This window comes from Orbicella faveolata, unplaced genomic scaffold, assembly GCF_042242905.1.
Source record: "Orbicella faveolata isolate gen_17 unplaced genomic scaffold, um_ofav_v1 contig_3, whole genome shotgun sequence".
Lineage (NCBI taxonomy): Eukaryota > Metazoa > Cnidaria > Anthozoa > Scleractinia > Merulinidae > Orbicella > Orbicella faveolata.
In genome coordinates this window covers 3,035,560-3,052,012 of record NW_028301558.1, presented here as the reverse complement: position 1 = coordinate 3,052,012, position 16,453 = coordinate 3,035,560, and the positions used below count along the sequence as shown (strand labels likewise).

General features: G+C 38.0%; 2 protein-coding genes across 3 annotated transcripts; one reads left to right on the top strand and one right to left on the bottom strand.

The window, feature by feature from the left end:
* The first annotated feature begins 242 nt into the window (after positions 1 to 242).
* On the top strand, positions 243 to 3,171 carry LOC110040631 (uncharacterized). The gene has a single exon (XM_020745899.2). It carries the CDS (start codon positions 1,049 to 1,051, stop codon positions 2,783 to 2,785), a length of 1,737 nt encoding a protein of 578 aa, XP_020601558.2. The 5' UTR covers positions 243 to 1,048; the 3' UTR covers positions 2,786 to 3,171.
* LOC110040205 (tRNA-dihydrouridine(20) synthase [NAD(P)+]-like) lies at positions 2,998 to 15,297 on the bottom strand. Of its 2 annotated transcripts, XM_089297997.1 has the most exons (19): positions 15,134 to 15,297; positions 14,764 to 14,895; positions 14,083 to 14,137; positions 12,890 to 12,935; positions 12,500 to 12,591; positions 12,206 to 12,249; positions 11,475 to 11,535; positions 10,692 to 10,739; positions 10,257 to 10,322; positions 9,634 to 9,704; positions 8,397 to 8,597; positions 8,085 to 8,136; positions 7,416 to 7,537; positions 7,002 to 7,083; positions 6,750 to 6,823; positions 6,061 to 6,114; positions 5,696 to 5,729; positions 5,509 to 5,582; positions 2,998 to 4,877 (listed from the first exon to the last, which is right to left on the bottom strand). In XM_089297997.1, the coding sequence occupies exons 2-19, from the start codon at positions 14,787 to 14,789 to the stop codon at positions 4,781 to 4,783; spliced, it is 1,299 nt and encodes a 432-aa protein (XP_089154123.1). In that variant the 5' UTR covers positions 14,790 to 14,895; positions 15,134 to 15,297; the 3' UTR covers positions 2,998 to 4,780. The 2 variants fall into 2 exon arrangements, with proteins under 2 accessions (XP_089154123.1, XP_089154122.1); XM_089297996.1 differs by lacking the exon at positions 14,083 to 14,137 and having other exon boundaries at positions 15,134 to 15,292.
* Between the last annotated feature and the right edge of the window lie 1,156 nt (positions 15,298 to 16,453).

The window sequence follows — 16,453 nt, the reverse complement described above, 5'->3', positions numbered from 1 at the left end:
CTGATCTAATCATTATGGCCATAAACACGGCGACAAAACAAAAGGCCATTTTAGAGTTCTTTTCTGTTCTGTTTCGAATGTGACGTCTTGCAGGTGCGAAACCTTTCGCGCGAAAACGAGTTTATTCCGGCACATGCTCGCTTTCGTACCAGCGGAACTCATTTTCACCTGTGTGGCGGCATATGCCTTTTACGAAACTGAGAGAAACTGCAACCTGGAAATAGAGACGTCAGTAATAATTTAAACTTTCACGGTAGAACTCCGCATTTATCAACATCACGTAGAGAAGTTCAGTTCTTGAGAAGACACTTTCTATATTTCCTGACAATTTGGTCATCACGAAGTCCAGGTCGTGGTTTTCATTCAGTTAACGTCTTCCCGAGCGGAACACACGAACAGTTGAATTACACCGACCGGCGCTGAGAAAATATGACGCTTATGAATCACATATTGATGTTATCTGACTTGATCACGAGAATTCAAGAGTGATGTAAGGACTGGAAAGCCAGTGAGTAGGGCCGTGTCATCAATTTTGTACCATACAAATCTAGTCGGTACCAATGTTCACCACAAACAACATTTTCACGTCTAGTAAATATCTGTTTGCGTTCTCCTGAGACGATTTTCAATCCACCAAAATGACTTTTTAGTTCTAATTTAAATGAGATTCACAGTGACCTAATCTTGGATGAAAAAATTTCTGTTTTTATGTAGTTAAGATTCCACCATATCAAATCTGTTCGAAATACGGCTTAATAACTGGAACGATATTTTCTTTTACTATCAGAATATTCCCTTCGCTTCTAGATCTAAATAGACCTTGTTTCGTAATAAAAAGTATATCTTTTGTTCTAAGTAGAACACGCGCTTATGATGATGGTCACGGTTGACAGGAAATTTTCATTAATAACACACGATTTAGGATCGAGACGGTGACTTAATCTTGACGTGCAATACTTTCTGTTTCCATTCGTAATTTCTACTTTATAAAGCCGCTCCGCAAGGCTAAGCCTGTCATAACGAAACACGAGAAGAGTTGAAACTAATCATGGTGTTGCTCAGCGTAACAACAGTATTCAAAGTCACCATTGCTTTGCTTGACAAAGGTCGACACTTGGCGGAAGAAAAGTTAAAAGATGGCGACGTCACCGACCAACAATTTCGTAACTTTATTGTGCGTGAAATCGATGACATCAAATCAAAGCTCGATGGAATATCACGAAAGGATTTGGTAGCCAGTATCAGTTTCTTCAAGGAGGGACTTGTGTACCTCTATAAAGTGCTGGATATAAAAAACGGCGACGAAGAAGGTACTACCACAAGGACGACGGCAAAAGGAGCGGTTGCCACGGAAGGAGAGAAAGTAGAGGTCATCTTACAATCATCAGAAGATTGTATGAAGACAGTCTTCCTTGCTAACGAAATGACAAACTTCATGATACAACTGACCGATCAAGATGTCCTGGCTACAAGGGCGCTCTCCGACGCAAAAGACAGGTTTAAAGATGCCCGCAGGAAAGCAACAGAAGCGTTCAGCAATGAAGCTCTGAATACGGCTGACCGCATCTTAGCGATGCAGTATCGTGTTATGGCGACATTACTAGAGAAAGTTGACAATCCAGCTGAAGCTCTAGCCGCGTGTAAATTGTGTCTTGAGGAGCTGCATTCGATGACAGTGGTCCAGAAGAGTTTCAGCGTTCAGCTTAAACAAGGCTTTAAGTCTTGGTTTCACAAGGTTGAACGAAAAGAGATAATTGGCTCTGTCTGCCGGATAAATCGAGTTATTTTTGATGTCAGGCGACTGGTTGGTCCTAGTGAAGGCGAAGAATTCTCCATCTGGCCTTGTATTGATATTGGAGAAGAGAAAGTTGATCCAGTGTGTGACCAAAGGTTGGTTGGCTCATCACACAAGCTCGGTATAGAGTATGTTTGTGTAGCACCATGGTCATTTGGCCAAGAGGGTGAAGAACAGCATAAGCTCAAGTCACCGCTTTGCATCGCCACTAACACAGAAGGCCAGTTTATTGTTGTAGACCACGGTGATCGCGACGTGAAAGTGTTCGACAAAAGCGGCCAGTACTTGACCTCCACCTGTCTTCCGATTAACGACACCAACAGGTTCATAATTCAAGGCATAACGACCGACCAGGAAGACAACATGTACTTACTGGTCAGCTGGTATTTCCAGAGAGAACTGGGAAGTCTCGTGTGCGTGTTTGATAAGCACGCCAAGCTCAATCACAAGTTTAACCTGAAGGGAGGGTGCCGCGGCTTTCTTATAACAGTGAACATCAATGGCAGAGTGATCGTAGCGGTGGAAAAATCGCAGCACATGCAAGTATACGACACGAAAGGACAGTTTGTACAGAGTTTCGGTGAAAAAATATTGAAACATCCTTGTGACATGACTTCTGCTAGTGATGGCTGTGTCATGGTTTTGGAACACGATTACTGTGTTCACATATTTAGTGCAAATGGCGACCACCTTTCTCGATTCACATTGAATGAATCCAAACCGCATCATCCTCGTTTTATAGCTTTCTTCCGGGCAACTGAGCATGCTCTCGTTTTGTCGGTGGAGTACAATCATGATTCTGGTGCAAAATACCCAAGAACGCTGCATGTTTACACCAAACATGGTCAGTGTGTTCGCAACATTCATCTGGATAAAGAATCCATGACAATTCGTATTGATTCACGAGGAATGACAGTCACTAATGACGGACGCTTGGCGATGTGTGTATTTGAGGAAAGTGTAAACAAATCCAAAGTGTATATTTTGTAACAGAAAAAAAAAAACATTCACACACATGCGACAAAAACTGTTGGACAAAGTTTGCTATATTTTCTTTTTCATTGAAGAGAAATCCACAATTTTTTTAACTTTTATGTAAATTTTGATACGTTATAGTGTTATGTATTCTCAAGCTATTTGTGTCGCGACAGGACGTCACATTTGATGCCCGAGGATATGGTTGATGAAACTGAAACAAGTGATTCATTCGTTTAATACGAATTTAATATGCATAGTTTACATATAGACATATTAATACCTGTATCCACGCACAGTGTAGTAAACTCTTAACGAAACAGTAAGATTATGTCAACAAAGTTTTGCGAGGAGCCAACGAAGCTATACTGAATTTCCAATAAACAGGTTATGGTATTTGATACTTTTCTTTCTGCAAGTATGGAGTGTTTACGGTCAGAACGGTTTTCACTCGAGTATCGAAAGTAATTTCATTCGCATTTGTTTTGGTCTGATAACATTCCCAATTACTAAACAAAGCGATTGACTCCAAAACCTCGCATCACTTTGCATCCAATTGCTATCAGAAGTAAAACCAAAACCTCGCTCGCACACGTTTTCCCGCGCTTCGGGCCAGCTATATATATTTTCTTTGAGTTTTGATTGGTTCAATGAATTGTCTGACTGTAATTGTGATTTGATTACCGAAGATTTTGGCTTTACGGTAATCAATCTAGAACTGGTCATATGTGGTGTAACACTATAGGGTGACTAGAGTGATAAAATAAATGTTACAGAACTTTTAAGGGACGATGATTGAGAATCTACAAGATGCGAAAGTTGGTCTAAAAATGCTGAGTTGTCTGCCGACAAGTCAGTAAAACACGGCTACTAACATATTGGTTAATTCTCCAAAGAGACGATGAAGACTGAGAGTTTATTTACCAAGCAGACCTTATTCCTTTGCGAACTGATCCCTCAAGTTATTTTTAGATCACTCCCAGCTTTAGAGATCCCAAAAGGACTTAGAAAAAGCCGACCCTGAAACGCAAATTTCACCCTCCTGAACAGTCCGAGTGGCTTTACGTGCATTTACAACTTTGAGAATAAAGCCTACATAAGAACAAACATGCAAGGAACACAAGCTTAATAAGTATACTTGAAGATTATTCATCATAAGAATTAAGAGCAGCTCTTTCGTCTTTTCTAAGCCCATTCGCGTAAACATACACGTATAATATCTGTACCTAAATGAAATTCAATTGAAATTAAAATAAAATGGTACCACAGTTGGGTTGGCAGTTCATCTTGTGTGGCCGTCTGGCTAAGGGTGTAGTTTTAAAAAGAACTGTTGTTGGTGACTGACGTTTTGACAACCTGAGCAGAAGTCACCTTCACTAAGAGCATCTGAGAGTCAAGTGAAAGTGTTTGACAGTCGATGTTGTTATAAGTCTGATCTTCTCGGGAAAACAAAAACGATAGGTGGCTCTCTTAGTAGAGTAAAGGTCAGTAAAATGAATAAATTTAGTTCCTGCTTTTCGAGAGTCCATTATTCCAATATTTGAATGCCTATTCAAGGCATTCGATTCGTAAAGGAGCAGCACAAATAAACGGCAAATGATAAACAGACGATATTGTCAAGATTACCATGACGATATTCCACGTCATCATCCATCACCATCGTTATCGACAACGTCATTGTCAGTGTTGTCACTACCACTATAATAGCTTGCAAGTACTCATTGTTAAGAAAACTGAACGAGAAGGAACGAAAGCGAGTTCTGCGGGAAAGGAAGATGCGTGAAGAAGTTGAATCAAGCTCTCATTTTCCTTCTGTTCCTGTAACTCCATGTATTCTCGCAAAGGAAAAGAAGTATTTCCATTGCCATCATAGACTTGGATATTTCACTCCCTTAATCCACAGTTTTCTTCAGTAGCGGTACGGCAGTTTGAGAAGACGAGTTTTTGTGAGACGATCTCTTTTTAGTTCGCATGTATGCTTTTCCTGATCTGAAGAGACCTCCACTGACATCACGTGGTTTCTTCCTTTGATCGTCCGTCGTGGACACCCAGTGATTGTAAACAAACGATAGCAGCAGCTTGCTCAGCGGCTTTTTTACTGCATTCCCTGAAGCGACACAATAATAACAGCGGTATTACTACGGACAAATAATTCAGAAAATCTCGCGTGTTCAGGATTAACCCACAATACAGACCAGCATTTGTATTCTGACCTCCAGAATATAATACAACAGAGGCGTTGTTTTGGAACTTAAAAGTATTATTTCATCTTTGAGATCATATCATACAGACTGATATGATAAAGTTACAACAAACATCCTGTCACATGTAACTTAAGTGCATTTGATGCACGACCCCAACGAACGCAGACAGAAAAAAACAACGAAACGAAAACAGCCAGATTTAAGGTTGAGAATCAGTTTTCATCAATCTCGTTCTAAAGCCTGCAAATGGTTAAACACTTGGTACAAGTTTAAGTGAGACTGAAGTCCTTTAACAAGTCATTCGTTTTGTTCATGTACATCGATCGACCCACCCATCAATTAAGAACACAGTCGAGCGAGGGATCGTCTGAGAAGACCCCAGAAGAAAACAATCCTTGTTACGTTGTAAAGAATAATAACTTGTTTCATTAAACAATTATAACAAGGATTCTGCAAAAGATGATAACAATGAATCACAGGAATCAGAAGTGTCGAGATTTAAATTTAAAAATCTAGATTATCAAAACTTCCTACCATTCTGTCGAAGAATATTTCTTGTCACCCACAAGTACAATACTCTTAAACCATCTGTCCTCCTCCCTTTCAATCTGGGGGAAAAAAGAGACAATTATCTCAACTTTTTTACGCAAAATATTTCTTCCACGTAATGCCACACAGAAGGAACTTTGAATAGGCTAGATATTACGTTAATTTAACTTACCATTTCGTAAGAGGGTTGCTTGATACCGTTGCGCCTGATGAGAAGAAGCAAAAGATGTATTTGATATCGGCGGAAACATAATTTTCTCTTACTTTGCTGGTGTTTAGAACAACTGGCAAACGCGCCTGCATTAATTTAGCACGTCAAATACGTTCACATTACTATGTGTCTGTATTTGAAAAGAACTCCGCTTGTTTCATTGAGTGGAATCAATGAAAACAAAAAAAGAAAGAAAGAAAGAAGGAAACGAGAATATACATGTACTGTGCTTCTGTTTTGGGACAGAATTTCAATAGCACACTTGAAAACCTCAACCTCTGTTAAAAATGCAATTCACGCCACAAAAAAATAGTTCAAATTTTTACCGTGTCCAATCCATAAGGACTGTTTTAGGCGTGACACCACTGGAGTAAATTTTTCTACAAAGAAACAAAAGCCAGATGTTAACAGGACCGTTTGGCATGTTGATACAAGTGTCGGGGATTGTGCGAACTGAAGAGGAATCCACAGCTCAGCTTTCCTACCATCATCTGGAAGTTGAAGCTGCTCATTGTACAGAATGGTTTTGTTCCAGTACCGTCATATTTAGTGATAAAAAAGGGCACGGGTGCTCAGAAATATCCGGCATCCAATTTTTGTTTCCGTTATAGAAGTGTAATAAGATTGTCATGAGAATCAAAAGAACATTGTTCTCAGCATTCTAAAGCACAGTTTGTTTCATGTGCACGAATAATATACTCGCAAAAAGTTCAGCATCCTCATTGGCTGAGAACAATTCAATGAATTCCAAACAATGAAAGATGAAATTTGTTGGTAAAAGCTGAAATTTAGAGCAGAAAATTGAAAAAAATTGTATTATATTATTATCAAGTAATCATGCAAATAGTTTTTGTCCACCAATTTGAGAACTAGTGTAATTTGAAAAGTTTACTTTTGCTCATTTATCTCAAATTGAACAAGAAAGAAGATCATTTGATTACTTAGACAAAGTTTAAAACAACTATTTTATGCTCAACAATTGCTTGCCTAGAAAAGTTTGTAGCCAAAATTATACCTGAGATATTTGACCCTCATTTCAGTAATTTCACTTAATGTATCTGACAATTTTCTTTTCTTGTTCTTCTCATTCTGCAGAAAAAAATAAAATAAAATGAGAATTACTCTTAAAACAGGAAACAGCATACACTGTTTAATCCTGAGACAATGATGTTTTGTGGCATCAATTTTTCACAATGTATTTTTTTTTCTTTCATAATGATTATGAACTGATGGCTAGAGTAATTTCTGTTTATCGCAAACATCTCACCTCATCTTTTTCAATGGTTTCCATTAACACTTTCCTCCTCTGAAGTACTGTTTCATAATAAGGGACAAGATTCCATATTTCACTGAAACAGATAAGATAAAAAAAAAGAAAAAAAAAACACTTATTCGACACGGGCCGTATTATTGAACAACACAACGTACAAGAGAAAGACACTGAAAAGAAAATGAGATACTCGGCCCTAGGTCCATTACTCGGCTGATGATTTAGTTATTAGCCGTTTCAGCTCTCCGCAACTTTTTCTTTCCAGATTCAAAAATTTCCCCGTCCACATGTAGCAAAAATATCCGGATTCGCTGCCGAATTCGCCGGATGCTGCGTGTGGACGGAAGCCGTATCCGGAAAGAAAACGTTGCGGATTCAAAAATGTCCGGATAGGTGTGGACGGGGCCTTACCAGATTTCTCGCATATCACTTGTGTGCAGCATCTGCCTTGCTTCTGTCGAGGTGGTGTCTTCATGCAACAGTCGTTGAAGACAGTATTTTGTATTTCCAAAGTTATTGTCAAAGTCCACAGCCTGGAGAAAGAAACGAAAACAATAGAAAGAACTATTACAACTAAAAAAAAGGAGATATTTACACAAGTGAATTATTTCGTAATTTTTTCAAATACTCACGACATTTGATTTTACCATTTACCACAAAGGGAGGCAGAAGTTAACGCGATTGCTGCATCCATCCACAAAATATCTCGGTCCATAACTTAGTTACCTTTAATGTTCACTTTTCCAAGAATTTTACCTGACTCAAAGTTCATCGTTTTTGACGCCATTTTGGATGTTTGACTGAATTCGACATAATTTGGAAAGCCGAGAGCGTGTTAAGCAGACAATGAAATTCACTCGCCAATGTGCACAGACAACAGTCCTAAGACAAATCTGTTTCTGTCTCAAGTGGACCAATTCCAATATTCACTGTATCTGTTATGAACAGCATAATGCCGTTTGTTGTCTTTAAAGATTTTCCCAGGATGAATAGGAGAGTCAAAAAACTGAAGTAATCGACAAGATTGACTTTTCCTGAAAGTTTTAAAACAATTGAATGTTCGATTTGATTGTTACTTACCAGTTTAATGTACTCTGTTATAACTTGAGTAGCGGGCAAGCGGCCCTCTTTCCTACGAAGGAAAACGGAGTAAATATGAATTTCTGGAACTGTGTAAAAAGTGGTTCAGTAAGTTAGACTCCCCAATAAACGTTTTAGTGTGGACTGCTCAGGGTCCAGCAAAGCAAAACAGTATTCGTGCTCACCATGGAACAATATGTTATGACTTACTCTATAATTCATCACAGAATCACAAAAATAAAACAGCAACCCGACTTCAACAACAATATGAACGTTTAGTCTTAAAGGGATTAATTTGTCAGGCAACTTTACCTGAAAACTGACGGATTCCACTGCGCTGCTCTCGCCAGCATCACAGAAGAACAGCCTGTCTCTTGTCGACATTTTTCAATGTCGTCGAATGTTTTCACCATCAAAGAGACGCCATTGGCAATCACAGGTATAGAGACGGCCTTTGCAACTTCTAGAATCACGTTCGTGTGCACTGGATCTCGGGACCGCTCGTGCTTTTCTCTGCACAACATTAAATTTTGATCGTAAGTAACACGCACTCTGTTTGTTTGGAACTAAATGCGCTAGTAATTAATTAATACAATGGGTCCGAATGGCATACTATGAAACACATGTATTCCAAGAGGGACGTAATACTTCAGTGTGCGAGTCTTTAGGCAAGTGTGCACACAAAGAAAAATCAAGTCATGAATAGGATATACACAGAACATCGCATAACCAAACATTTTAACCCATATGCCTTCTTAATGTACATAGAGATAGGTAATTAACGGGCAAAGTACAAAAAGACGCAGCTTTGACTGAAAATACAGCAAAAACTTGTAAAGATTTGAACTTCACCGTATCCGGTTCAGATTCAGGCTTCTGTGTGCTTTTAGAATATACCACCATAAAAGAATGACATAAACAAGTCAGTTGTCATCTACTAGCTGAGGCAATTGTAAATTCAAAGCTGTTTCGTTCACTATTCTCGAGTTTTCGGTTGCTGTTTGGCAAATTCCCTCTCTCGTAAGGTTTCATTTAACAAATAGAAAGTTGAATTGTGTTAATCGTTTATTTCAAGTTTTCTCGCACAATCTGAATCGAACTGATGAAAAATAATCGCTGGTCTTGGCGAGGGCTGGAGGCCGTGCTGAATGTCGGGAAACTTTCGTGAAAACAATTCGAGAAATACCGCAGAATATCCAACGACTTTTTAGCCTCCTGATTGGCTGTATTTTCTGAGGCATGAGATAACCGTGATAATGACATATCGTTGCATTTTGCATGCACTTAATGTTTGGTCTATTTCTTAAAGGAAGCAGAACACTAGCGTTCTTGTTTATTTTACAGCGGACAATAAAGCTGCTGACGATTTAATAGTCGGTTTGATTTTCAATCCCCTCCAATTGCATCGAACAATGTCGACACATATGCCTTTTTCTATTTCTAAACAAAAAAAAATTGGTGACGCAATTGCCGTGATGTTTGTAACAAATGTGCATCAAATTTGGGATAAAAGGTTGTAGTTGAACGAGGAATTGTGCAGCGACCTTACCTGCCATGGACTGCCAGAGCAACGATACCGGTACTTTCCACCAGTTTAGCAAAAGCGATTGTCTCTTCAATCTTCAGAGATGAATAAGAAGTCACACAGCCGGAGAGTAAGTAATTTTTAAGGCCTAGCTAGGGACTAAAAATGTTAATTGCCTATTTTACAGCTGTATTGACTTTTCGTCACAGTTGGGTATACTTTCCGTAATTCTTTAAGCACTTACTTATGAATACAGTTTTTGTATTTCTTGCCATTTTGCTTGATTGTCAATTTGGTGTGTTTTATCATCGTTAAAGATTCCTTACATGTTTACTGTACAATGTACGTCCACTTTGAATTCTTATGCTACCGTGAAATGAGAAGTAAACTGTCCCTTAACCAACCGAGAAAATGAAGTTGGAGATGACGAAAGAGGTCTGTCAAAGAGGTCTGAGATCGTATTGAATCTTTGAGCCCCAGATTTCTTTCAGGTTCCTTTACAATTACTTACAGCTATTAAATCACAAGGCCAACATAACAGCATCATACAATGGTAATTCCTTCACTTCAAAATGATTTTGAAGACCTCAAAATGACTGATGGTATTAAAACTATTTTCCATAAATGTTTCGAACAGACAGACGTACCGTGGGCAAAATTCGTATTTTGCAGGTCACTGGCTTTGAAACTCCTTGCACAAGTGTTGTAAGGATCTGCAAGAAATTAACACCATTACATGTACATGTTCATGTAATGTGACGGAAGCAATACTTGAAAGAAGTGATTAGATTAAATTCACTCTGAAATACAAATTCAAAGGTGTACATGTACATTGTAATATAAGTTTCACAAAGTCACAGTGACAAGGCTTCAAAAGCGAATTAATAATTTACATTTGCCCATCAATATAAGTACAATAATTTTATGTTTTTGAATTTTGAACATTTTACACTATTCAGTGGAATGTGATCTCGGCAAGCTGCAATGAACTTTTCAAACACTTCTCAAGTTATCGTTCAATGATACAATACATGGTGCTTTTGAAAGTAACACAGCCTAAAATGTCATCAGTCTGTACTCACCTTGTAAACATTCTCTGGTTGAGTTAACAGAGCTGCTCCCATTCCTCCCTGCAATGAAAATCCAACACTTTAAATTGTCAATAGACAGAGTCACAGCCTAACATTCCAACATTTGGAACACCATGAATCTTCAAGTCTGTTTGTGCTTAGTCCTCTTCATCAGTTTTATTATTAAATTTCTCAAAATTTTAAGCAAGTGGACAACAGCAGTTAAAAGGATACACTGTACACTTCCAATTGAAGACATCTTCTACTCACCAGGTCACGAATAACATTGTCTGGACATGATTTTCAATAATATTCAAATTACAAATAAATTTAACTCCAATGCAGGGTAGGAAAAAAATTTTGTAATCCAGTTGCCCAGTGGGCCTGAGTACATTTCAGTTTTCAGTTGCCACCCAATAGGTGTGGCATGCAATGTTCATGCCTGATCAACTACATCATTTACCATGTCCTTTATTAGTAGTGCCAGACTTCTCTAGTGCCGAACATCCAATATGGCAGCCAACACGGTGATCAGATGGTGAATGCAAGCATAGTATGCTTGGATTTTAAATGAATCTATGCTTTCAATTCATTGTTTAGCTCATCTCTCAGTCTTAAGTTTTGAAATTGTTTTTGATTGGAAATTATCACTAAGACTACTGAGGCTAATTTCACTGGCCCACTGGACATCCAAGCTTCCAGATTCACTTGCCCAAGAGCCAAATTTACTTGCCCCAGGCAACTGGACCTGGGTTTTTTCCTGCCCTGCAATGAGTTCAATATTATCTTGTTTACCTTCACTGAATAATCTTTAGGACAACCCATATTGACATCAATTCCAGCCACATCATTTTCCCTTTAACACAATTGACCAAATAAACTTATAAAAAAGATTCATCCTCACATATGAAAGAAGTAAAGGTCTTATGGTTTGTGCATTGGATTCTGCATCAAGCAGTCTGGGTTTGAGCCCTGGCTGGGGTCACTGTACTGTATTCTTGGGCAACACACTTAACTCTCACACTGCCTCTCTTCTTGCAGGAGTATAACAATTGGTTGCAGTGAATTTACTGCTAGGGGTAGCCCTGCAATAGACAACAGAGCATCCCATCCAGGGGGAGGGGAGAGTAGAATGAAGTGAGCAACACCATTGCTCAGTTCATTCTGTAGAAACCAGAGATAAGCTCTGGTTCAAATGCTGATTATTATGTCATGATGACATTTTGGTTTCAGTTTCTCTAAACAGACGTTTCTATAATGGCAACAAAGACCAGATCAAGGCATCATTGATCTGCAAGATATTTTGTAATACCCAAACTCTTCAATAATACAAGTAGTCGTTTTTTTAAATTATTATCAATACATGTAACTATTGATCACTGAGTATGTTTTCCACAATTAAAACAAGGCCTTAAACTTAACTTGACTACTAGTTACCATTTTGTAGGCTGCTGTATTAATTACTACAGTATCATGTACTTTCATTTAGGTATAAAATTTATGATTTACTATATTAAGTTACTTACACAAGTTTCGCAGCTTTCAGAGCTCTTTCTGGATCTGCTGTACCCTAGATAACAAGAAAACAAAAACCTGATTGTAGTGATTGACATTGACAATTTGCAAATTCAAAATTAATGATAAGGTTGAGCTAAAAATAATCAGGCACAGCACACAAATTTCATCCCCAGTTTGGCTCAGAAGCATGGTCAATTTTCATTTTAAAATAATATCAACTTAAAAAGAGATATAATTTATTATGCTAACTAGCACTGTATAGATGAAATAAGAGTTAATATTCTAAGTTGCAAGCCACAAACCATTTGGAAGACAACATGTGGTTTTTCTGCTTCACAAGTCCTAAACACCACTGTCCCATCAGTGAGAACAAAATCGATTGTGCCAAGAATGTCTGACAAGAACAAATAATGCACAAAACAAAAACTTATCTTTCCATAATAATATTGTTCAATTGATGGAACAATCATAACCAAATTGAGGCTTGAACTGATTTAACCGAAATATTTTTTGGGGGGAAGTCCTTTGGCAGCTTTTTCACATGATACATTGTAGTCTTGTTACAGTGTACATGTAGTTAGAGCTAGTGTCTTTGTGATGCCAATATTGCATTAGTGTTAGAGACAAAACTGCCAATATGGCAACCACATTTTATGAGAAAATGGAGGGAATTACTTGTTTAATTCACTTACTGTTTTCAATACGTGTTGTCTTGAGAATTTTGAAATCAATTATCTCCTAAAAATAGAAGAAAATTGTTTAACATGCATGTATTTTTGTGTCACAGTATTGAGCCAGTCATAAAGAATGGAGGGGTACATGCTCTAAGGGGCATTATAGGTAATCAGGGCAAGATTGCAAAGAAACAAAGTGGCAAAATATATGTTTTCTTCATATTTCCATGCTGAGTTTCATTTTCAAGAAGAAACTTTTACTGTAAATAGAGAGACCCCTTTTCTACATTTACTAGAAGTGTTTTTCAGTCAATTGAGCTAGGCATTAGCCTACTTATCAGAGTAACAGAGATGTTATTTTTGTGGCTTAAGCGGTTAAGACTTCATCAAATCATTTGGTTTTAACCATAAAAAAATTCCTACGCCCACAACAGTCACTTGATCGGCTCAAAAATGCTGGTAAATCTAGAGCAGGGGTTTCTGTCTACGTTTTATGTTTGGTCTCCAAATGTGAAATCAGAACAGAAATATAAAGATAAACATTTGTTTTATGGGTCTGTTTCTTTGCTGTGGCTATACTACAATGTATGTCCAGCAGCCAGACAAGCCTTTTAATATATTCCATGTCGGGCATAATAACAAAAATAACACTGCAGCAGGCAACCTCAAGAAGAATCAAACCTGGGTCGCCAGCATGGCAAGCAATACTCATGACCACTGCACCACCACAACTGGCTAACAGTTTCCGGAATTTTTTAAGTATATATAGTGTTACCGTAAGCATTATAGAGAGTGTTCATTGTCGTGCAATAAAAACTAAAATCAAAAACCATTCAGTGGATAAAGTCAAGAAATTGTGATGTTATAGACGATAAATAAAGAAGACAGTTCTCCTAGTTTAAGGTGTATGCATTATCCCAAAGTTGACATATTCATCTAAATGTTCTGTGCAAAATTATAGAGCCTAATATGGAGCCGCCATGTTGGAGGACCTCCTAAGTCCTCCAATATGGCGGCCGGAAAATAGTGTAAACATCTGGAACTTACTTTGGCTATCTAGTCAACTGACTACATGTTGTCATGTATCTGAACCAAACCAAAAAACATTTACAAAAGCACTTTTCCTAATACTTCAACTCCTAAAATGGCTAAAAATCACGAGATAAATGTATCTTTTTCAACAAACGTAATCTTAGCTTTATGTCACACACCGCCATGAATCCAAAATTGAAAATGCACTGGTTTCCAAATGAAGGATGCACTGAGCTGGAAAGTTGTAAACAGATATAAATTTAGTACCTCTTATGCCTGATGAGGATAAAACCTTAAGGGACTCCTTAGTTTTGGATTTGAGAATTTGATAACATCACATGAACACTCTCTATTGAAAGCTAACCATAAACAGGCTAACCAGAGAGCTATTGAGGCTAACCGGACTGCTTTTTAGGCTGACCTGAGTGCTTTTTAGGCTAACCAGTGCTTTTCAGACTAACGGGAGTGCTATTTAGCCTAACCTACAAAAAGCTTTTGACTGCTGGCCATTTAGTCTATGTTTACTGCTAAATCCTGGTATACCATGTGCGGGGCTCACCAAAATTCACACTACAGTGGAAATAGTGAAGTATTCAGCCATATAACAGGGATTTGATATTATTAACTGAAATTTTTAAAAAATAACGTAATTTTGACTGCTGGACACGGAGTATTTTGAAAAACCTGCCCAGCTGCCAGACATATAGACAGAGCGTTGCTTCGTTGTAAATTTGCTCTGATTACCCATAATGCCCCTTAGAGCATGAACTCTTCTATTTAAACTTTCACCTCACTTTACTGGTTTAAATGTTGTAGTCATGATGTTCATGAATGTGACAGAATCGGATCTCTACTCTTACCTCAGCATATACAATATCAGCACCATATTTGAGAGCAAGCAGTCTCGTAGGCAAAGTACCAATTCGAACCATTGGTGCTAAAATGACTTTTCCCTCATAACATAGACTCATCTTTACGTCATTTGTTTTTTCCTAAAGCAAATAAAAGACACAAGACAGAGAAAATACCTATAACCTAGTGTTTCTGATAAACACGTAGCCACGTGATTTTACTCACAAAAATGGAACAGATAGATTCATCAGATCCTATCAGTTATTCAAGGAACAGAAGGAAGCAAGCTGACTAGCTGGAAAGCTGCTATGACTAATGTGTTCTGAATATCCTGTCTTTCTCTATATAGTTCATCCCATGGATGCATCCGTTACTTACCACCTCTTACTCGTAGACAAGCAACCGGCATTGCCATTCAAATACTGAACTCATGGCACGCCGGCTTTCTCTGTTGTGTCCGCCATCTTGAATTAGTTGCGAGAGGACTGGTGCTTACTGGGTCAAGGCCCCCATCGTCCACCAATTTAAAGATCACATAAAACGCCTAAAACGACACCATAAAAATTCATCGTGGCTGGCTGACCAAAAATTTATATACCATTCCTAAGTTGTGTTGGTCTCTTCTGACGGCTAACTTAGGAATTTTGGGTTTTATTTAGCGAAGAAAAAGTTTTGGCTATCATTCAAATTTAAATTTAATTTGACCATGGGTAACCCGAAAATACTGACCCCCGGTCCGGTCCGCGGACCCCCACAGCGGACCGGGTCCGCGCACCACCCTACGGACCAGTCCATGGACTACCCCTACGGACCTCCTCTACGGACCACCCTAAAATGGTGTAAAAATAATAAATAAAAATTTCACTTATGAGTTGTCTAATAGATTCAGACTCGTGTCAGTGATTTTAATAATAATAATAATAATAATAATAATAATAATAATAATAATAATAATAATAATAATGGCATTTCGGGCAGTATATCCACAGGGTGGCTCTTCGCCTACCCGATGCTAACTAAATTACAATTGTAAAAAGATTAAAAGATATCTAAGAATTTATATCTATATGTAAACGAGATAAAATTGTGTTTTAAGATATGCTAAAATAAATAAATGAATAAATAAATAATTAAAATTATGCCAGGTGTTCTAAAGCTCTCTTAAAAATAATGTTTTTGGTGTCTTTACAAAATTTAATATAGTCTTGGCAGCACCTCACGTTGCTGGGCAACGTGTTAAATAAACTTGCAGTCTGGTCCTGTAGAGTATTATTAATTAAAGATCTCTCTAACTGAATGCTGTTACTAGATCTTAAGCATCTTTCGTGTTGAAATACATTAAGTTTCAGATAACTTGGCCAATATGGGTTGTGAAGGGCTTTGTGAGTTGCCTTAAGTAGGTTCCATTCGCGTTGTTCCTTTACGGGAAGCCATTTGAGTTTCGTAAGGATGTCTTCGGATGACACAAATCTACCAAGCACAAAACTAGCTGTAGCCTTTTGTACTCTCTGGAGACGTTTCATTAAATAATCTGGGAGTGAGTGGTATACTATGTCATTATAATATAGCTTGCTTAGAACCAGTGCCTGTGCCAAATTCTTTTTGATATGGAAAGGCAGGATGTTCTTTAACTTCCTTAGGGTTGTTAGAGTAGCATAGCAGGACGCTGCTACTTGTCTGACATTTCCTTCCCAGTTC

Coding starts and splice junctions, on each gene's coding strand:
- LOC110040631 (XM_020745899.2), top strand. CDS start 1,049: ATGGTGTTGCTCAGCGTAACAACAGTATTCAAAGTCACCATTGCTTTG.
- LOC110040205 (XM_089297996.1), bottom strand. CDS start 14,874: ATGAGTCTATGTTATGAGGGAAAAGTCATTTTAGCACCAATGGTTCGA. Junction 8,137..8,396: donor TGGAATCCGTCAGTTTTCAG/GTAAAGTTGCCT, acceptor TTTCCTTCGTAG/GAAAGAGGGCCGCTTGCCCG. Junction 5,583..5,695: donor AGCAACCCTCTTACGAAATG/GTAAGTTAAATT, acceptor TTTTTCCCCCAG/ATTGAAAGGGAGGAGGACAG.